The following is a 23,626-nucleotide window of genomic DNA, read 5'->3' on the forward strand; positions in this document are numbered from 1 at the left end:
GCTGCATGTGAGAATGCGAATGTCCGACTGGGACCCTCGGGATTTTGGAGGTCTGTCTCCAGCCAGTCCCCTTGTAAATAAATAACTGCAGAGAGTTCAGACGAGCTGATGTGAGAAATCAGCAGGAGGTCATCAGCAGGAGTCACCGCCAGCGAGTGGGCGTGTTGATGACGTTTCTAACACACGACAGACGCAAAAATGCAAAAAAACCAAAAGAAGCGTTGATGTGCTGTAAACAAAAACATGTGATCTCTGCAGCAGGATAAATAACTTCTGTGTGCTGCCTCACCTGAATCCTCCAGAGGTTTCTGTGTTGTGCATGTGTGAAAAGGAAAACTCCGGAGAAAGTCCGGACCCAATTCTGCGGACATCCTCCGGAGTTTATTGTGCACAGCCCCTGTTCAACAAACTGATAAACTAAACAAACTAAACCATGTGTTTCCTGTGTAGTCTCTTCTCAGAGCTCCTGTTACTGTAAAACCACACTTCCTTCCATTTCCCAGTTGACCATAAAAAGAAGATATTGCTCCATTAGCTGGGCCGTGTAGTAAAGACTTAAATTCAAAACATTGCAGTGCTGAGAAGCGCTGTAGCTTTTTGAGCGACCTACCGTTGAGGTAAGGGACGTCTGTTTGTGAAATATTCTACAGTCCACGTTGGTTTAACTCTTTGCTTGAGCAACCAAAGATTACGAGTCAATTATCAGAGGCTGGAATTCCAGACTGTGCTGCACATGATAAGAGCAGCTCAGCGGTTGTAGAAGATAAAAGCAGAGACACTCACCAATGAAAACACCACAAGTCTTATCAGATCCCGATAGACTTTGTAGATCCTCCCTAATCTGTGTGTGTACTTGCTTTGAAAAAGCTTTCACTGTCACATTAACTCTGCCATATGTGATTCGTCACCTCGGCCTGTGGGGGAATACACGCTCTATTGTTTTTTATAGTTTTCTTTTTTGTGAACGTTTTATTGATTTACATTTTTTCAAAAGAGCTGTGTGCTCCAGTTCGGTTCAAAGCAGACGAACAATTATTCCTCCACAAATGAGAATATCCGTTAAATCTGGATAACATTGAAGTTTAACTGTAGCAGGTTAAAAGAGAGAGCGACAAGATACATGTGATAATTGTGTTTGTTTATTTTGGAGAGGTGACTCTTCAAAGTAATGAAACAAGTCTTCAGTCAACACAAAGAACCCAGACTTTCATAACTTGTCGCTCCCTAATACACTCCAGTGATGCACGTGATTATAAACACACACCTCACGGGGTATTGCACATGATGCACAAGACTTGTTTATTTGTGGTGTGACGCTGACAGGGAGGTTACACGTCCTCTCTGACAGCCGCTGCACTGGGCCTGCGGGGGTGGGGGGGAGGCCATGCCTGCTCCCAACGTCATGTTTACAGATTACAGAGTCCATGCACTTCAGCTGCATCGTGGGGGAATCTGACCTTTGACCACCTGCTCACGCTGACATCATCGATATGTTTGGAGCCATGAGGGTACGACTCAGTGTGTGACTAAAGCAGAGTCACTTGTTTAAACCTGACACGCCGATACACATCAGATAAAATAGTTTGAGAGCGTCTGCATTTAATCTAGGGCTACAAAAATCATGTTTTGGCTACTGAGCAGGCTGGAGGGACGGAATGAGCTTGAGCTGTGTGACCAGTTTTTTTTTTTTTATGACTGAGAGGTTTGGCTTGGTTTGAAACACTCGATTAAAATCACAGCTGCCGAAACGTAATTTGAAAAACGAGCGATTCATTCTTATTTATTAGTTTGAAAATTGTAGGACTTGTTACGAAACTATACTTGGTAAAGGTTGGACGTTTTTATCAGGTAAAACTATTTATTTTTTATTGTCATCAAACACCATTAAAGACTAGAACACCCACTCACATCTGGCTTTTGTCTGCAATGGGAACAGATACAATCGGCATTACTCTCCTAGACTTCGATTTTTACCGGCTCCGATCGGCAGTGATGGAAATATGACACCTGATGAATGCGCTAATTTCTTTTTTGGATTTCTTTTCAAAAAATGGGCAATGGGAAAAGAGTCAATATCCTTTTTTTAGCAAGTTTTCCCACATTTAAAAAAAACCTGCATATACCCACTGATTTAGGTGTAAAAGAGGTATAACGCACCAAATGTGTATTCATCCATTGCTGAAAATAGTCCCTTACATATTGACTTTTTCACTCCAGTATGAGTTATGTCAATAAAACCTTTCAGTGGTTCGCAGGTTTAGGAAATTAATTAAGACTGTTTTCAATTAAACTATAAATATATACTCATAACCCAAATGTACCTCTGCAGTACAAAACAGGAGGCTTAAGGACAAGTTGAAAATCTGAAAGTTCAGAGACAGAGACGAATGCAATGTTGACTTTGTTCTTATCGTGTAATTTATAGACAGTAATACAATATATACAGTTCTTGAATATATTGAATAGTCAGACTCATTCTTTAAAGAAATTGTTTTGGGAAATAATTCGATTAGCTTTGTCTCTGAGAGTTAGAGAAGAACTAACTTCCAGCCAAGAAATACACACGTCACATATGCTCCCTTTAAAACCACAACTCGTGATCTTCCACTTTGATTTTCCACAGATTAAACGAACAAGATATAACATCGTTTTTCAATAAGCTTTTCAAATGCTTATAGGCAGATTACGTTATACCTTGAGTTGTCTTTTTCTTTTCGCTAAGCAAAGACCAACTAACCTGCTGCAGCATCATATCGATTGTACAGAGCGGTAGCAGCCACCTCTTGGCGAGAAAGCATAAAAGCACATTTTTCCAAAAATACTCAACTGTGCTTTAAAAAGTATTGTGACGTCTCGTAACTTCACCTCGAAGTGGTTCTCAGTGGTTCTTTTTCAAACGCCAGAAATGCATTACCATACATTATTATGGCAAAATAACAACTTAAACATACTGTCCCTTTGAATTATGTAAAACAAATTGTACTTAGAATTGCACCGCTTCGCTTAACGACTCTTTGATGTGACACCCCGCGGAGAACAAAGCACAACAGGCCTGCGCTTCATGATAACAATACAATTATAGGACATTATTGGCCATGGCCACTGCTTCTTTTAACACATCATGCCAGTGCAGGCAGACCCCCCCTTTGGGAGCTCCCTTGTCTACACCACATCCTAGTGAGTAAGAGCCGCTCCAGACGCTGATGTACTGCGGGGCCCTGCCTTCTTCTCCACACCTACCCCACCGTGTCATCATGGTCAGGGCCACTCGCTGAGCCGTAATTACCTCGGGCTGACACGCACAACAAGGGAGATGCCTTCAAGTAAACACAGTCCAGATTCTGGCCCAGCTCACTTCAAAGCTGGAGCGCGCTGATAACAAAGCAGACCCTGGAGAGTGCCCCACCACCAACCCCTTTCCCTCTCCCCTCCCGCGGAGAGGGTGGCCGGGGCTCGGGGGTGGCTGCTGGGGGGGGGGGGGGGGGGGGGGGGGGGGGGGGGGGGGTGCAGTGGTGTGAGAGAGAGCGGGAGAGGAGAGGTGTCAAGTGGCTTTTGACAGCACAGCACCTGCCGCGTCTTCACTCGCAGGCAGCTCCTCGCCATTTGTCTCGACTGACCAGTTAACTGTGGGATTATAGAGGCTGGGGGGGGGGGGGTCAACCAGGAGGCATGTTGATGGGGAAGGGTTTGTGTTGAGAGAGTTGGAGGGGAGGGGGGTGTTGTTGTGGGATCGGACACGCCCTCTGTCATCCCAGTGGAACATTCCAGCTGTATGTGGCAACTAACACTACTGTTGTGGGATGATGACACGTCTGCCCCCACAGGCCCTCGATTCATATCCAGTGCTGCGCTCAGCGGCATTTCTCGTACAGACGCCATCATCAGTCATCTCAAGCCGGTGGTTTTTCCAGTGTAGCTCCAGTCGCAGAGGCCTGAATTACAGCTAATTCCAGTGTCGTTAGCGTTATCTCCTCACACAATCCGAATGCCGCTCGTTTGCCTTTAAAGTCGTCCCCTTATTATCCCACATCACTCAGTGTCTTCTCCCTATCAGCCGGGGCTTTTTCTCTCTGTGGCTCGCGACACAGCTGGACTGGGGTCTCCTGTGATCAGTCCACTGGAATGAAAGCATCGGTGCAGACCAAGCAATCTCCGAAAATACTCAAAGGCTGCGGTGGAGGCGGAGGAATGCACCAATGACAGACAATATTTATGACAGGGAAGACTGTGACTGCTAGCTCGGAAACACAAACAATCTGCTGCTCGGAGGGGGTTTGTTATATTGACGCAGTGTTTATAAGACTCATAATTGCAGAATATCCCTGTGTACGCGTCTTTGGCTGCCTGCTTTGTTATGTTTGAAATCTTATAGCGCTGAGACGTTTCCAACTCGGCTTGAAAAACACAGAAATATCAAGAGCGAGTTGTGTTCGACATAAATAAAAAAACTGGCAGTCCCAGAGGTGTTTTCACTTCATTGTGGACTGTTCTGTGGAATACTGTTGTAAACATGCTTGTATCTGTTTTGTTCCAGTGATTGAGATGAACACATCTGGAGCCAAAACACTGAACAGTTTTTTGAAAGGACTGATGACACTCTGCCAGGCTAATGGTATTTCATGGAGCATAACCTGTCATCATGTGTCCCCCCACACTGAATTCATTATTGTGTATCCCTGCTACTTCCAGTGTTACAAGTACACATGAAATCGTTTGTTTTATAAAAATTTCCCCTTTAAAATTTAAATTAGAGTGCATATCTTCTTCAAGGCCCAACAGTCCCCTTAATTCAATCAGGCTGCACCAAATTGCTCACACTCACAGATATCAGCCCCCTAAATATCTGATTATTTTTCATTTCAAAATCCAATATGTTATTCTCTGGGAAATTTATGAAAAATTGTTTTAAAAGCCCTATCTGGGGTACCTACTCCACACAAGTGAGCTAGCGGGCGTCCTCCACTTCCCACGAGCCAATATATGGAGTCTTGAGCCCGTGCATCGGCCTTTGCTGCGTGTCTTCCCCGCACTCTCTCACCATTTCATGCTTACGCTCTCCTGTCAATAAAGGCAAAAATGCAGCAAAATACATGTTAAAATAAACAAAAACAAATAAAAAACCCTATCTTGCAGTATTAAAGGCAGTGAACAGAAAACACGTCTGGATCTGCCCCTTTTTCAGATCCATGCCTTTCTTGGCCCATGTTCCAAGTAGTTTTGATGAAAACATCACCTCCTTGACGAAGGTAATCATCTTTCTTGATCAATTAACTCAAGGACAGACTTAACACTGTGTTCTTTTACTGTGGGATAAACTTCTTAAAACTTTGGCCCTGATTCAGGTTCTCAGCTTCTTGGCTCATCAGACCAAACAAGTAACTGAAGTGAAAACTGAAAAGGAAAGAGGTCAGAAAATCCCTTGCTTATATGCCCATTAGATTCTTTGGTAAATGTACATGTTGGCAAGAGGAAACGTCTCTGGGGTTCCTACAATCAGGGGTTCATCCTTTAGTGAGCATGGATACCACACCAAATCCTCTGGGGATCCAGCTGTCAAAGTTGACATGTTGGCGTACAGGATGTTCACAGTGTCCAAATAAGGGAGGAATATGCGCATGTATGTGTGTATTATATAAGTTTACCCACTCAGCTTTAATATAGTGGTATTTTTCCCATAAGGAATTAATGGTCAGGATATTAATAAAATGTTAGTGTTCATCCTCTTGGGAGCATGAATCTACCACAGTTTTACTTAGTGTACAAAATAAAATAGCTATTTTTCTTTTTCTTTTTCTTATTTCTCACAGAAATTCCGGGATATATATTTATTCTCCTTCAGGCTCAGGAGATGAAAGACTAGAGGGAAGACTCACTTATCGGTTGACCTGTTCACAACCTTTTGATATATACAACACAAATGTGTAAGTAAATGTAAGTTTGTGTTAAAGGTGCACAAGCCAAAAAGAAAGAGAACGTATCGTGATCTACCATACATGAGAATGTATGAGAATGTATGGTAGATAATACTATACATGTTATATAAAAAGTTTGTTTAGCACTTTTCACTTGATACATAAACATACTTTAAAAAGTAGAATTGCGACCTCATTAAATACAGATCGATAAATACTGTATCATCTTTATTCTCCTATTTATGACTGCTCTTGTGAGACTTAGAGTTTTTAATCTTTGTTTACTTTGAGTCAAATGTATTGATTCAACTCTATGGGAATTTATGAGCTGTATTTGGAGGTGTTGTTGTATTTATAACATTGTATTGAAGCAGAAAGGAGAGCAGGCCGATGCAGTAGCTGCCCCTGAACTGTAGAGCAGTCTGTCCCTCCTTTGAAACTTTTAAAACTCACCTCAAAATCCATTCTTACTCTTATTTATGTGGTTTTATCTTATTTTACTATGTTTTGTTATTAATAATTTTGTTCAATTATGTCCCATTGTTGTGTTCTTTTCTGTTTATTTAATTTATTTTGTGTATCTCCCAATTTTTTGGAGCAGTGTGCTTTGGTCAACGACTGTTGTGTTTAAGCATGCTTTACAAATACATTGACTAGACTTGAAATTGAATTGTATTGTCGACTTTTTCTAATGTTTGATTGACTCTTATCCACGATAACAGAAAGTGCAACCCGAAATGTACCATCAAACTCAACAAGCAACCAAAAGTGAGCGTCTTACATCCATTAATATCACTGCAGCGCTGCTGTATCACATTACACAACATCCTAAAGATGTTTCTTTTTTTCTAGTTGTGGTATTTCATGTAGTACAGCTGTTGCGATTTGTGACTCGGGTATGAATAATGCAGCAGGTAAATATACACAATATCTACATAACTTTTTTTATATATATATATATATATATATATATATATATATATATAAATAACAGCTGAGATCCTTGTTGAGCAAGCAAGTCCTACCCATCCCCGGAGACGCTTCTCTGAAGGCTCACGTCCTGTTGAGGCTTGTCAGTGGAGTACAATACCTGAGTCTGAATAATGTGGCCGGGAGCTAGTTTATTCAAGCACCTTTTGTTTGCGCTCCACACTCACCCTTTCCTCCACTGATGATCAGATAACCACAAGACAGAGAGAGGGACAAAATTCCAGGCCATCTCCACAGATGCCCTCGCTGCCACCGACTCTGTGGAATGTGTCACAGGGGATATTGTAGATTTGTCATGGACTGAGGCTCATGCCACCATCTTAGAAATCCCCCCCAAAATCCCTCAAAGCAACATAATCGAGTCTTAAAATGTGATGTGGATGGAGCCTAATACCAGTCAGAGGCCCAATGTCATGCCAAACTACAGGACGGGCCTTTTCTCAAGCCCCCGGAGTATTCAGTTTCACTATTTACCCATAAGTTAAGAGAGGTCACGCAGTAATGTGTGTGTCCCTGAACAGCTGCTCTTTGATGTGACTACCTGGGACTCCACAGGAATACATATAAGCTCACACAAATTGGATCAAGTTGTTCTTTTGCCTGAAAGTTTCTCATTAAAATTTTAAGAAATACATCGTTGCTGGTATTTGGATGAGAAGATTGATACCACTCTTGATCTGATAAAGCTACTTCCACCGTATGATTAGCTTAGCATAGACCGTGTTTAATGATGCTGCTGCCATCTTACGCTTTTGTTGTTATTTGGAGCCAGATTCCGTACAGTTGCAATATTTTAGCTCATCGGCTGTCGTTGAATAAGCCTCTGGATGCAACGGACAATATTTCCCAGCTTCCAGCGTAGACAGTCGATATCCGGGCTAAGACTCAGTCTCCTGCTCGCTGCACATAATGTTTACAGTGTGACTTGTTTCTGTTATCACAGGGGTGCAACATTTTCTAAACACAAATCACAAACAACAATACTTTTTGTAGGTTTTATCGGTCCAGGTGGCATTTTGGCTTATCTCTATTAACAGCTACCTGCAGATATATCAAAAAGCTCATAGCAGATGCATTTCGGTCAATGTGTTCTGCCTCTTGTGCTCTCCACATAGTTTACCTGCAGGCAAACAAAGCCTGCTCAAAGTGATTGGTCAAACCAGGAACAGAAACCAGAAGTTTCGGGCCCCAAAACCGCAAAATGCGCACAGATTTTGCATATTCACATTTTGAATCTGTTTATTGAGATTAGCGCAGAAGTGAGCCGTGGTATAAAGGTCATGTCCATTAACATTCTCAACCAATCGTGAGTCAGTGTCAGCTGTCAATCACAATGTAGGAGGGGTTTATGACATATACTGCCGCCAGCCACCAGGGGGCGATTAGGATAGTTTGGCTTCACTTTTGAGAAGCTGTCATGTTGTCACATCTTTTTATACAGTCAATGATAACAGCTGGAAACGGGGGAAACAGTTCCCCCGGCTCCGGGCTAAAGTGAACAAACTCCCCCAGCTTCTCTAAACCTGACTATTTAACATGTCATATATTTTGTTCGCATGCTAAGCCAACCTAACTGGCTGCCAACCATATATTTCCCAGATGTAGGAGTGGTATTGATCTTATCATTTAACTCTTGGCAGGAGGGCAAATAAATACTGAATAAAACTATTACTTTAACCACAAGAAAGACATCATATGTTATGCGTTGCATTTTTAAAAGGCTTCGACCGACTCTCTTGTTCCATTACGAGTTTGTAAGACGAAGAATAAGTGCTAATTGGCTTACCTAAAACCCCTCCGCGCTGCTGCGAGCATCTCTGTTGTGTTTTGCTGTTATGTTGGGGCTGTTCCTGCTGTTGCTGTGTAGTGTAAAACCACTTAGAAACGGCTGGTGGGCAAACAGCTTTCCCTCAGCCTTGATTCATCATAATTAGGGCACTGGCTGGGTCTGCCGGCCTCTCAGGGATCATGTCACACTCGCACTCGTCGTACACACCACCGAGATAATCGGTGATCAAAATAATACACAGTGATGAACACGCAGCCTCTTTCTTAGCTCCACATTGTCTCGCGAATCCATCTCCAGCTCATCTCTTTGTCTTTATCTTCCAGTGTGATTAGTATAGATTCAGAGAGTGAAATCAATTCGTGGGTAATAGCTTTTACCTCACCTCACCTCATCAGTGGACGTCACGTTAAGTGCCCCACAACATTTTCAATATTCAGCGTATGTAATGGATTGAAATCAGAATAGCATTGAGATGCACCGTGCTGCCCACAATAGGTAAACACAGTGGGGATATTAATCTGAATAAATGACTTGGGACACAGCTGTACAATCACAAATTAAATCTCATTTCCGTGATGGTTATTTGGTCTTTTTAAATCTGCTGCGTTCTGTGTTTGTAATTTCGCCTCCTCATTTGGACGCGAGTGAACGCAGCCACAGTCGTGATTGGACCCAAACAGCTTGTAAATATGCAACTGGCTGAGACCTGCCCGCTGTTAATTTGTCGCTCAGAGCAGAGTCGATTGTGAAATTGTTCAATGGCCTCTTAAAAAAGCCGGGATCCAGCGAAGGGGAGGCAGCGCCCGGCCTGAGGAACTCACAGGCTGGATGGAGTTACCTCGAAGATCCCGGGAGACAAACAAACATGTGTGCTGTAATTAAAGTAAACATTTACCAGGCCTGCTTATTTAAAGCTCCTGATGCAATAGCTTGTGTACTTTATTTCCCTTAAATCCCTCTATTCTTCTCCAGTGTCGTCTTTTTCCTCTTATATATCTGTCATTTACTGACACTGTGACCTTTTCATCTAATTTGGCATGAGTCAAACGAACTTCTGGTGCCGAACATTCATTATGAAAAGCAACTATGCTGTTTGAAGACAGACCAAAGACAGCTCCAGCAGAATCAATTTACCTCTAACATCTGATGGCTGTCAAAACCCCCCCGTGAAAGAAGCAGAGCAACTTTTGTGTTGTCTTACCAAATGACGAAAATATTAATATTTCATGCTTTTGAAAATGCTGCTGCTCAAAATAACGATCAGAACTGTCTCCTGGCTGTGAATAGAAAATGAAATATCTCAAATGGGATAAAATTACAGTGATAACGTTGAACAGGTGGTTCAGAAATGGTTCTATACAGATAGAAAATGTTCTGTTTGATTTAGTGTTATCAAATAAAAAATTACCCTAATTTCTTTTCTCAAAGTTTCCCGTGCAACAACAACAACACAAACCCAGTCTTATCAAGATGCTTTTTTGGAGAGATTTTTCGAAAGAATCATATCCTGTGGTTTGCAATATCAACATAGAGGACATAGGACTTATTATACACTATCTGGAGGTGCATATGAATCTTTGTTTCTATATGTTGGCCTTGAGATGTGCTGGCGACCTGCTCAGGCTGCACTCGCGTCTTGCTTGGTGTCAGCTTGAGTTGGTTCCACCCCCCATGCAACCCCTTAAAGGATAAGCGATGTAGATAATGGATTATATGATGGACTATGTCTCTTCGATTCTTTCAATTTGCTCAAGTGTGGACAGGACTATTGTTTATAGTCAATTGTGCTTCTGCAAATGAGTGGTCCAAATGAAATCGATTTAAATGTAAACTAGAATGGTGGAGTGCAAACCTCCGCCAAGACCCACACTCCCCTTAAATGCAATCAGGCTGCACAACAATATTGCCCGCACTCATTGATATTAATATCCTTGATTTTGTCATCAATATTTATGAATTATACCCTGGAAAATTGTTGAAGATGTCAAAAGAAAATTCTTAATGTCCATATCCCATCCTTCCACCAAGTTTCGAATAAATCTTTTCTGCAGTTTCTGCATAGTCCTGCCAACAACCAAATCAAGAACCAAACCAAAGGACCGGGGCAATAGCACAGCCTGATTGAGGGAGCTAATGAATCTCTACTGCTGAGGAAAATACAACCAAATGCTCCCGAGCAGCTACTAAATGAACCCTGTGGTGAGACTGTTCTGTCAATTTCTGTTTCCAAGCTCCACGATGAACTTTCAGTCTCAACTTTAAGCCAACATCCACAAGACGGCCCTGAAGTTCTCCGAAAAATATAGAAATTTGAACATGTAGTTTGCACAAACTCCATCTGATAAAAAAGATTCTGTGATATAACTGAAAGCAAGAAAGTGGGGTTGTTTTTAAACTGCTCTTTCCAAGGCCAAGAATTTTTCGACAACAAAGCAACAAAATTAAACACTGTTTACAGATTATTTGGCCCAGGGGGAAAACTTGTATGAAGAAAAGGTTTAGGCCAAAAACAAAGCCCTGCAGAGCTCCAGGAGTCGCTCAGGAGAACTAAATGAAGTTTCTTCTGGTGAGATAAAAGTTTGTGCTTGAGACGAGAGACTAGAATCAGTGGAGCGAGGGACAGGTAACCACCCAGAGCTCATGGCTTTCAAACCTAAATTGGATGATCACTGGTGTCAAAGGCAGCCCGGAGATGTAAGAGGATTTAAAAATGCACGATTTGCTGCATCCACAGTCATCATCATTATTCAAATTAAAGGCAGGTTCTGCCCACTTAGTGTGACAGGTCTCCTGCATCACTTTGTGAAACTGTGAGCCATTCAGAACATCTGTCAGAGTATTATGTGATGAATATGATGATCATCCAGCATCACCTTGTCCCGACACATTCACCTGAGCTGACTTGGAGGGACATGGAGGAAAGAGACTTGACTCTGCAGAGCTCCATGTTAACGGAGATCAGCTCAACTTTGTGTCAGCAGCAGTAAATAATGTGGTTTTATGGTCTCTTCTGGTTTAGTTTGAAATTGTTTCATATTGTAATGAAAAATGATTCTCCAAGTTTTAATGGTTATGTTGCATTAAAATTGGAAATGCATGACCGAACCCTACGGTTAATCATAATTGCAAAAATAATAGATAAAACTCAGTTTAGAAAATGCTTAAAAATGTTGTCCCCTCAGGTTTGTCAAGTAACTTTCCCTATTTAAAATAAACAGCAGTTTATTTCACATGTAATGGATGGTTTATTATAACTTAATGTGTTATTATTTATACATTTATTTATTATATGTAAAACATTCATGTGTTTTTTCATATTTGTAGAAATGTACAGTATATTTGATATGATAACTAAACATTTATTATGTGAATGTTTTATATTAAGTGCAAACTGCAGGTAAATGATAAAATACATGCTATGATATTTCTGTGAAAACTTCCATGGGCAACAACTAAAGGAAGAAAGCTATAGGATGTGTAAGCTAGCTCTGAGCTAGCTAGTGTGGTAGCCATAGCTGGCCTTAAACTACATTTACTTACTGATTTTCCCTGGATGTTATTTGAAAATTTATAATATAGATTGTTTTGTATTCCACTTCACTAAATGGCTGCAGCATGTGAAAACCCAATCATGATGGAAAAAGAAAAACAACAGCTTAGCTCGCGTAAAAGTCATCATAACTTGGAATAGCAGCTGTCATATTAACTTTAGATTCAAGTTATTTATTTTTAAATTAAATCATTACAATATTGATATTAATTGTAAAGAGACAGACACAGGATAGCAAAATATAAAGTACCCTATAATCTCTATAATCCCTGTAGGCTCTAGGCTCCATTAAACAAATAAATAAAGATGGTTGTACCTGCCTGTTTGAGGTATTTGAGGTTATATAGTGACATATATAAAATACTTGCCATAAAACAAAAAGATACGCGGAACATTTTCTATCGGTTGTGCAGTTTCAAACGAGTCCATATCTTTTCTCAACTTCACTGCTTCTGTGGTTAACTGCTTTGTGTCAGTGCACCAAAAAAAGTGTTATCTCTGCCGCTTGATTGTTTATGTGCCGCTTAGATATGATACGCAGAGGGTTCAGAGCAAAGGTTTAAAAAAAAAAACTCTCAGAGTACCACATCAAATCATCTCTGGCCACAAAGGCCTGCGTTGTTTATAGGGATGATCTTTTACAGCTGTGGTCATGAGGTTTAGTGTGCTGAGAATACGATCAAGTAAATATGATCACAGGATCCTTTGACAGCTGACCTCTGCTCAACAGAAAGACAACAAAGAGAGACCAGAGCTATTGATTAAGTCAACACAGCTTCGTCTGTATCTGCTAGTCTCCTCACTTCAGCGCTCTTAATGACACAATCCCCAAAAACTCTTTTCTGACCTACTGCATGTGGTCAGAGCCTCATTTAAAGTATTGAAACAACAGTTTTCTCCTTTATATTACTTCAATGAGATAAATACACGAGACTAAAGCTGTGTCTCAATTCGGAAGCCGCATTTCTAGACCAATTACGTCATCGCGGCGCAACTAGGCTGTCCCATTTCGAAGACCCCTTCCCGAACAGCTAACAGGATATGTAAGAGGATTTAAAAATGCACGAAAAGAGGATTTAAAAATGCACGATACAAACAGGATTTTTAATCAACCGAAGACTGTTTCCTTCGGTAACTTTGTTGCTATGTGACGGCTGTAAGGGCGGGACAAGCTGATGATGCAATAGGGAGACCAGACCGCCTTATTTCGGTTAGCATGCGGCCAACTTCAGCTGCACAGAGCGGGTCCTTCGAAGGATGCACCCGCTGAATTGGGACACAGCTTATAAAGCCATTTTCAGACATGGCCTCTGGAAAAAAGGTCCAGAGAATTGGGTCTTCTCCGGAGGTTTCCTTTTCACACATAAACAACGCAGCAGGAGATCCTGCACTCAGATGCATTCACAACACGAAAAATCTCTGAAGCGTTCAGGCGGGGGGGGGGGGGGGGGGGGGCTATAGAAATCACGTATTTTTGTTTACAGCACATTGACTGGTGTCGGCCCTTATCACCAAAAGCTCTCTTGACATCTTTGTCGGTGTCTACATGTATGGCACCGCTTTGAGAAACATGTGTTTGAAACATCATCAACACGCCCACTCGCTTGTGGTGATTCCTCCTGCTGTCGTTCTCAAATCGGCTCCTCTGGACTTTCTGCAGACTTTTTACTCAGACAATGGACGATAATAGTCATTCAGTTCATGTCTGAAAGCAGCTAAAGACAAAGCTTCCCTGGTGATAAAATGACCTCACCTCGATCTGCATGAATTAAAATTTACCAAGAAATAAACCAGTGATGCTAACGACACAATGTAATTAGAGACAAACAGTGTTATCTGGAGAATATGCAACCCTAAGTGAACAGCCATGCCATTCTAAACAGACACCCAGTCACTGGAGGAGACAAGAGAAATGAAAGAGAATCGTCTTTAACAAGATGCAGGAGCTCAATAAACAGGCAAACATTCCTCCAGGCGGTCGGAGTAGAGGGGAATACACAATCATCTCCATTCTGATGTGGTGCAGTCGGAGGCGAAGGCTGGGGATCACTTCCGAGCTGAGACAATCAGACCTCAGAGGACGGGCCCTAACTTTATTTGTTCCACTTGACGGTTATAAAGAAATTATGTTCCCTGATTCACCATGAAGTCAGCAGGTTTCTGACAGCCCTGCCCTGCTTTACATCCGGCGCGCTGTTCTTCGAGACTGCTCCGGATTCTTTATGTCACCCGTGGCACTTCTGTGTGCAGAGTGACAGTGATGTGATGTACAGGAAGGACATTATGAATGGATGCATGAATGGATGTGCCGTAAGATTGGAACAAGACAGTGGGAAGATGCTAGAGCTGCAAGAGTAAATCAATTTCCTGATTGGAAAAAAGATAATTAATCAGGTAATTTATCAAAAGCAAAAGTACCAAACAATCTCCAGTTCCAGCTTCTTGAATGTGAGGATTTGATCATTTTCATAAATAAGTAAACTGAATACCTTGTGCGTTGATGCAATGGAAAAATATATTTGAATACATCGCCTTCGGCTATAGGGAAATTATTGAAAGCATTTTTCGAAATTTTGGGACATTTTAGAGACAGAAACGGTTTTAAATTATCAGCAAAATCATCAATAATGAAGTGAATTGTTTGTCTCATTCTTAATTTGCATTTGATCTAATAAATTACTCAATCCAGGGCCTCAAATAAGTTTATTCTCGTCGACTTGTGGGATAGAAAAAGGAATATTTAAACTCATCTTCATATTATTTCTGTGAGACAATGTTTTTCTTTTGTTTTTTATCTAACTGCCAAAATACCCACAGGGTATATTACCTGCATTTGGCGAAACAGTCAGTTTCAATTCTTTAACACGTCTTCTTATAGCCATATGCTTTGAAACAAATAAATGAATAATATAATAAATAATAATTAATAATGAATCCCTCTCCTCCCATTCTCCTCCTACGATCATCACGACTGCATTTAACACATTGTTGTTATCTGAGAAATCAGTCATGCACTTAATTGTCATTGTAAAGGGGAAATCTTGCAAGACTATAAAGCTAATTTAGCATTAACAATTCATGATTTTTCCCCCCTGTCTCTCTTTCTGTGAAGTTGCCTATGGAAGGAAAGATATTAGATTCTCCAAATGATAGTGAGGACAAACTGCTTCGGCACCTCAGCAGCGCTAGTGAGAGTTTAAAGTGCCCACTCGATGGCACTTTCCTTTTACGATGCGGATGATGTGTATAATAGGAGTCTGCTGCTTCTAACGTTTCCACGGTAGGTCATGACGGAGGTTTGTGCAGTCTCGGCGGACCTGTGGCTGCGGTTTGTATCCATCTCTGTTGCACCTGCTTTTCAGCGAGAGCCCCGGAGCCACCTGGCCTGAACCAAAGAGCGCAGTAAGCACCTGGAATAGCTTGAAAATGACTCACAGCGAGGAAAAATCTACCTACAGGGGAGTTCAGGCCCTCGCAGCCAGCAAAACAAGTGTCTGTTTGTCAGATCACATCTTTCAGGTCAGCAGCTTTTGGGCATTAGGGCAAACGGGAACACATTCAGGGGTTTGCTAGGAAGAGTCCTGCATTTACTGTAGCGCTTAAGGCATTGCCCTTTTTTGTGCTCCAATCTTTATCTACTGCGAGTTGACAGCATATGGTGAAAGACAACAAAATGTAGCCCGAGGACGTCTATTTAATCCAAGATGGCAAGCATCCCAGAATTCAAGGAGGTTGTCAAAGCAAATGCAGACGTGAGCTTTTTGTGAAAACACATTAAAATCTGGAGCTCAAATCTGAGTGACCTGTGACCCTGTGGTGACTGAGCAGGAAGATAAAACTAAACAACTTTTTCATCAAGATATTTTGATGTTACTTGTTTCTAAATGAGGTTTTTCCTTAAAAAATCGACATCCTTGCATTGGAGCCGGACACACACCTGGGTAAAGAGAGAGTCATGGGCCCTCAAAGGGTCTGACAAGTGAGTGCAGATCAATATCACTAGTATGTGTTAGATTTCATGATTGTTTGATGTCTGGACAGGTTGATAGGGAACAGGTTCAGGCCTGATTCAGGAGCTGAGTCACCTCGCCCCCTCGGTTCTTTTATTTTACATCGCCATAACATGAGACGGTGCAAGCTGGATTAAATATCATTTGTGTAAATGATTCTGTGTGACGCTCGTGACAATCAGTGAGTCCTGCTCACTGAGCTGCTTGTGCACCAAAGCAGGAAGAAGAAGAAGGAGAAGAAGAAGAAGAAGCTTCACAGATGAAAAAATGCCTTCAAATATATATATATATATATATACAAAATGTCATGAAACTTTATTTTCAAAAGTGTCATGAAAATATGAAAAGTATCAAAATCATTCAGCATCACAGTTTTCACTGTAAATATACAATCATCTCAGTCACGCTTACATTCAGGATATAAAAATATAAAATAAAACTGTTGTTGAAAAATACATATTATTGCCAAAAACCTGTAAAACTGAGGCACTTGAGAATTAATGGTGTTGCTATTTGAGTGCTGGCAAACCTGCTTCTAATGACTGTGCAAACGTTTGAAAGATTTCGCCCTAAAAACTAAGTTTGCACTTGTTCCCTAAGTAACCATGGCTTCAGTATTCCTCAGGTCGTATGTATACTGTCGTTCATAATGCACCTTTCGGTATAGTTTGTATAAAAACAAGTGGAGGACTGTGTAACAGCCATTGAGAGACATTGGTACAAACACTGACGATAACATTGAGAAGGCATATAACACACTCTAAACATGCAGGAAAGTGCATGAATAGCACAGGTAGGTGAGTACATGTTTGACAAAGCTCGACACTGATTGCAATCATAGAAACACTGCTTGAGACGAGAAGCACGTGAGCACTGAGCTGTTTCTCACTCTGAAATGAAAGCGACCATTCGTGGGGAGAAATAAAAGTCTGCACATTAGGGAACAAACCCCCTCGATGTGATTTCCTGACAGTTCTCCACTTGGGCTTTGGGGAAAAAAAGAGAAGCAACAGAGGAGTTTTTTTTCTCTGGTGGTGGAAACGTATCCCAGTTCAGTGTGCTACACAACAACCAGATTCCTCATGCTTGTGCAGAAGAGACATCCTGGAGAAGGTTTTGGAGCAGTTCTTGCATTGGTATTTTTTCACATCTGAATGGGTCTGTAGGTGCGCCCTGAGATTGGACCTGTCCGCAAACGCCCTGTTGCAGTGAGGGCAGGAGAACGGCTTCTCTCCTGTCAGGAGGGGAAACGAGAAGAGAGACAATGTCAGTGGTTGAACACAAATAAATCAAATGTCACACTCACTTGGCCTGTTATTATTTAGATGGCAGCCATACACTTGCTGCTGATGGATTAGAATAATAATTTTGTCCAACAGGAGCAAATGTTTCTTTGCAGAATATAAAAATTACACCACCCTGAGAGCTTCACATCTTATAATTCTCAACAGCAACTTCTTCAACCTCACTTCAAAGTTTCTTAACAGGGTCAAATGCAGCTCTGAAGGCTGTTAAATTATGTACCAGGTTGAATCTGTGTCTGCAAAAGCCCAGAACAACAACAGCAACTAAACGCTCCACACAGGAGGCCCCTGTCTCGCTGCCTCAGCCACTCACCGGTGTGCGTCCTGATGTGTCCTTGGAGCAGCCACGGTCTGGAGAATGCCTTCCCGCATATTTTGCAAACACAAGGCAAAGTGTGAGTCCTGATGTGCATTTTGAGAGCTCCGAGGCTGACGTACTCCTTCTCGCAGTATTTGCAGCTGAAGGATTTCCTCGTTTGGGCGTCGCAGTGTAGCTGTTTGTGTTTGAGCAGTCCAGAGTACGTGGAGTAGGACTTGCTGCACAGACCACACTGGAATTTCTCTGCCTCCACTCCGTGCGCGTCCGTCAGCTTGGGCAGCATCCGCTCGTCCTCATCGCTCCTCGGACTCTCGGAGCCGCTGTGGTCTTTGGATGAGGTGTCTGAGAGCGACGAGGGGTATCCAGAGATGGGGGAGAGGTCACTGGGGAGCGGGGACAGCGGCAGGCTGCTGGTAGTCCACACGGTGATGGGGCTGTACGCTGCCGGGCTCAGGATCTCCGGCTGGGGGATGACAGGCAGGGGCAGGCCCTTGTAGATGTGCGGCGTGAAGAACACTGGAAGTAAAAAGGAAAGTTAGAATGGAGTAAGTGGAACTTTTACGCACAACTGTCAGTGCGTAAATTCCAGAGTTGGGCAACAGCTTTTACAACTTCTGCAAAGTAAAAACACTTTGTAAGAACTTTATGTCATGTCAGAAAATACTTTCACAAAAATAATTTAAGTTACACTTTTCCTTAACTTGAAAGAACTTTACCTGTTGTGCTTTCCAACTCACTATAGTTTGGCTTCTTTGCGGAGTTAATGTGTTTCTTGACCAGAAAGGAGCGTGGCATCTTGAAAAACAAGTGGACAACTTTGGCAAACTTTGTTTCTCTCTCGGTCAATACAGAGGTGGACGTCAGTTTAGTGCGTAAAGATGGAAATCCTTAAAGTTTAAGTCCAGTGGAGAGTCATGGTGCAGCGCTGCGCTCTTGGAAACTGCAGTGAGTAGCTGTAAAGAGCCGTAAATACTCCCTATCAGGTGCATGGGAGGAGCCATCCACTGAGATTTACATATGCTGGGATCACAAACCAATTACATCTCGTGTTTGAAACTGAGCTTTAAAAACGCCTATAGGGGCACATGACCCTCCAGAGGGGGGTGGGTCACTGCCTCACACTCCCACTTAAACAGGTGCTTTGTGGGGATGCAAAGTGAACATGGCACCATGCAGTTGGCCTTGGTTGTTACTCAAAGTGACAATGAGAGCAGCAGCAGAGTCGGTTTCCACATTTTGCAGCAGTGGGCATGAGCTTGCATCTGATAGATTCCTGCAGCTACAGAAAGATCACGAGAGAGTGAAGTGCTCGGAGGAGAGAAAGAAACAGAGCCACAGGGAGAGGTAGAGAGAATAGTTTAAAATGCCATCGGTAATGCAATCATCACACAGAGCGCACACAATGATTGTTGTTATAAACCTCTGGGGACTTGATTATCCTGTATGGGTGGAATATTTGAGTGTGAGCATACTCCCACTAAGAGCAGCTTGCCTAATGATGGTATGAAGGAGGATGGAAGATTTGTCATCTACATGTATAGAAATGTTCACATCTACATATTCGGATCTATTGAACTGACAGATCTGTGGCTCCAAAGCTCAAACCAGGAGCTGGACCAAACTGCACGCCGCCATTGTCATTCTGTGGCTCTGCCAAAGGATGGCTCTCCCCTAATGCAGTTGTGTGTGGAGAAAGCCACACATTCCGTTGCCAATAATGCAATAAGGCATCCCTCCTTGAAATGTAAATCTAAGTGTAGTTCCCTCTCAAGGTCAGACATGATATCATAATCAGATTTATCCCTCCCGCAGCTCCTGCTCAACTGGACAACTGGAGAGGCAAACTTAGCAGTCTACGCCCCCTTGTGTTCAACTGCGTCCTTCTGAGAGGGAGGCGTGAGTTGCACATCTAAAACAGCAGCAAGGCAGAGGGAGAAGAAACACAAAGGCTTTAGCTGTGGTGATATTGAAAAACATCTCCTGGAGCAGTTTGATTGGCTAGGTCAGCAGATATGAAAAGCTCCCCGTGTCTGGGGCAGGCCTTAAGTTAATTGTGAACAGCTTATCTTATCTAGAAAACATAATTGCAGATCATGAATAGTTTCCCTTTGTGCCTGCTTGGATTATAAAGGGAAGGGAAGGTTATCTGTGCATAATAACTCCAGGCTACTGTCACACATTTAGTGCTCTGTACGGCACAGCAGGATGGGCCAGGAGAGGAGTGGTGGTGTTTGGTGGAGATCCACCATGTACACCATGTACACCATGTATGCCATAATAGATAATACTTCTGAAATCAATATCGCCCACCCACCGAACCGTATCCAAGAGGAGAGAAGCCATGCATGGCCAGGTGAAAAATACCTCCTCACAGTTTTCATGCTTCACCTCTGTTCTCGTCTCACGGCGGATGTGGAGGCTGTTCCGCTGACAGTAATGAAGGGGGAGGGAGAGCCAAGCAAATCGTCTCACTAATTCTGAAAAGCAGAGGCAGAAGTTTATGAGCTCGAAAAAATTAATTAACAGAGAGGAAGTCGTGTATCCTCTGCTCAGTGCTGTGTCGTAGCAGGATGGTGTAACAGTGTTAATGTGCTGGATTATATAATTAACCTTTTTTGTAAATTCTCTGGTCAAACGCACGTAAAGGAATGATATTTGTTTTTAGAGGAAGCAGCAGCTGATTATCACAACGTGCAGCATCTTCAGCTCCCTTCAGATTTAGATTTACATGAATACATGATGTCTTGTCGAATCCAAACATGCATTTTACTAAATCTCAGACAAACATTGTCTATGTCCCAATTCCATTGCTGACTGATTAACAACTGGAATGAAAGTCCCTGTTTCCCCTCCTCACTTCTTCCTTTTACAGTTTTATTTCCATCCCCCATTGCCTTTATGTAGCCTGATCCTGTTCATCTAACCTTGATTTTTTGGGGGTTTGATTTAACTGTATCTGTGCATATAGATGAACGATATCTTTAACAATAAATCTGGGCAGCTGTGGGTCAGGAGATATAGAGTGTCGTCCACTGACCCAAGAGTGCCTGCGGGCCGTTGGTTCGATTCCCTGCTTCTCCAGTCTGCTCAACACATGAGACCTGCCAACTTCAAATCAGCCTTCATTTAATTTGGTGTTAGTTATCACCTGAAAATCAAATGGCAGCAGGTAGCAGAGATGATGCAGTGAACTTGAATTTCATCTTCATGACAAAGTGTTGGCAGAGACACGACAGTAGATTTCCCATCTGGATACACTGTGTGTTCATTAGTTTAATATTGTTTCCAAGGTTTCTGGTACACTTCATAATTTGTTTACCCGCTGCACAGAGCCGTCGATTTTAGGCGGCAAAGGGGGCACGTGTAGTTTGAGGTGTCCAATTCAAACAGTGTGGAAATCATGTCCAACAATCAGGCATTGTGTCCAAGTCTATTACCCCTTCAGTATTAGTCTCCAATGAATACTCTTTCCTGTAGCGCCCCCTTCTGTGGTGGGTGTTAGGGCCAAATTACAACAGGCTTAGAGGTAAAAGAGGTGGTTGAGGTTAGGGATAATATTTGGTTTGGGTTAAGGTTAATAGGAGATACAAATCAATTGACGCAACACCAGCACTGGGCAGGTTCTGTTTTGGCTGCATCGATTGGAAACAGCACAATCAGAAACGCAAAAACTGGAATAATTATGGCACTCATGAAAACTGTGAAAGTGTGATTTCAGTAGATTACTGGTCCAAAACAAGTGCTTTCTTTGAATAAATTTAAAGTCTATATATTTCACTGCCTCCATTACTATCACTTACAGTATGTACATTATTTGTATAGGCCTGGGTTACTACGGCATGAAAACTGAGTCAATAGCCTAATATGACCCAATCAATGTATCCTACAGCCAAACGCAGAATTTTTCACTGACAAAGTCACTGCAGGTCTGTTTATTGTGGATATGTTGCATCACGGCCGATATCATAGGCTCCTCCCGATCTTGATCCAACACATCCGTTTCAGATCAGATACAAGAAGGTTAAAGGTGTAATCAGATCAAATGTAGCTCCCTTTTAATACCTCTTCTGAGACCTGAAAGCTACAGAGCCATTACCTGGATGTTAGCTTTGGTTTGCTAATGGATCACGGTTAAGCCATTAGGAGGGACAGGTGTGACGTCACTGAGAGCTTCCATTTATTATCTTCAAATCACACCACCTTGGTATGGACAACCCTTAGACCATCTGCTGGATGAAGGACTTTCAGGGCTAAACTGTTCCAGAGCTGCAGGATTTGCCTTTTAATTAACAAGCTTTTCAAAATAAAAGACTCAATCTGCGTAGGGTCGTCGACTAAAATGTCTATGTGCTCCTCAGTTTTATGGATAAGTGCTGCCTGTGGTTGGCGGGCAACATGAAATGATGTCAGAGGAGTCAGCTCGCATCTTGTGGGGGAGACAGTGTGGGATCTTTTGGCCTGATGACAGCATGGAGACTGAACCTGGTTAACCTGCTCAGCTGCTCAGGCGAGGGCCTCAGGGAGGGAGTCCAAATACTGCTCACTACTGTGTACGTGTGTGTGTGTGTGTGTGTGTGTGTGTACTAGTACAGATATCTTTGTAAGGACCATATTGAGCCTATAGAACTATACGTAGTGAGGATATTTTTGCCAAGTGAGGAATATTATGGTAAAGTGGGGACATTATGACCGGTCCTCAATTTCTGACCCATGTTCCAAAGGCTGTTTAAGGGTTAAGACTTGCTTGTTCCCCATGAAGACTACCAGTCCTCATAAAGTCAGGTTTTATGCTGGAAAGGGTCCTAAAGAGGTGACAAGTACGAGAACACACACACACACACACACCCTCCATGACTCCAGAGGATATTACATTGACTTTCATGGATTTCCTGGCACCTTACTCTTACCTTAACCTTAGTTACTGCTTGCCTGACCCAAATATCTTAACCTAAACCTAAAGTTAACCAAACCTTTACCTTAACCTGAAACAACACAAAACAAGCTTAAAACATACAAACATAATTTGCACTGATTTTAATATTATTCACATTATGGGGACCTATAATGTCCTCACTATTTAAGTTTTAGGCTCAAAATGGTTATCACAAAGATTTCTGCACAAGTACACACACACATACACACACTTGTCTCACTATAGTTGTGAGGACACTCTTTGACATAATGCATCCCCTGGCCCCTAACCCTAATTCTAACCCTAACCCTAACCATAACCCTAAAACCAAGTCTTAACCCTCAAACAGCCCATTGAATTTGTGAGGACCAGCCAAAATGTCCTCACAATGATGGTATTGAACCTAAATTGGCCCTCAGAACTAAAGACACACACACGCACACACACACACACACACACACACACACACACACACACTAGGACCGCAGTGCAATTCGCAGAAGAGGAACAAGAAATAAAGCAGAGTGGTGAGGTGTTGGTACGCGCTCAGCTCGGCTCGGCTCGGCTCGGCTCGGGTGGGACGGAGCTGCTCACCGTCCCTGACTAAGACTCGCACAGACACACTAACACACACTCAACACACTGAACGCCAAAGTGTAGCATCATTTAACACTGATGGATCCGGAGTTGTGCGCGTGCTGCGGCTTCCGTGGATGAACCGAGCCGATTGACGCGCGCGCGCTGGAGGCAGCCGCGTGTGATTTCCAGCCTCAGTCATTGTGGCAGCAGCAGCACGATGCGCGAGGGAGACGCACAGAGAGCTGAGGAGCCTCTGCCGGA

General features: G+C 42.5%; 1 protein-coding gene and 1 long non-coding RNA gene across 2 annotated transcripts in view; both read right to left on the bottom strand.

Moving 5' to 3' along the window:
• LOC117778033 overlaps nt 1-23,626 on the bottom strand; it is a 303,640-nt gene that overhangs the window by 123,968 nt on the left and 156,046 nt on the right. The window contains exon 3 of the long non-coding RNA XR_004616718.1: nt 3,568-3,576. This is a non-coding gene — a long non-coding RNA (uncharacterized LOC117778033). The remainder of the gene's footprint in view (nt 1-3,567; nt 3,577-23,626) is intronic.
• Nucleotides 16,520-18,824, bottom strand: snai2 (snail family zinc finger 2). Its single transcript, XM_034613228.1, has 3 exons — nt 18,591-18,824; nt 17,869-18,390; nt 16,520-17,485 (listed from the first exon to the last, which is right to left on the bottom strand). Exons 1-3 carry the CDS (start codon nt 18,667-18,669, stop codon nt 17,304-17,306), a joined length of 783 nt encoding a protein of 260 aa, XP_034469119.1. The 5' UTR covers nt 18,670-18,824; the 3' UTR covers nt 16,520-17,303.

The sequence above is a fragment of the Hippoglossus hippoglossus genome, chromosome 17 (genome assembly GCF_009819705.1).
Source record: "Hippoglossus hippoglossus isolate fHipHip1 chromosome 17, fHipHip1.pri, whole genome shotgun sequence".
NCBI lineage: Eukaryota > Metazoa > Chordata > Actinopteri > Pleuronectiformes > Pleuronectidae > Hippoglossus > Hippoglossus hippoglossus.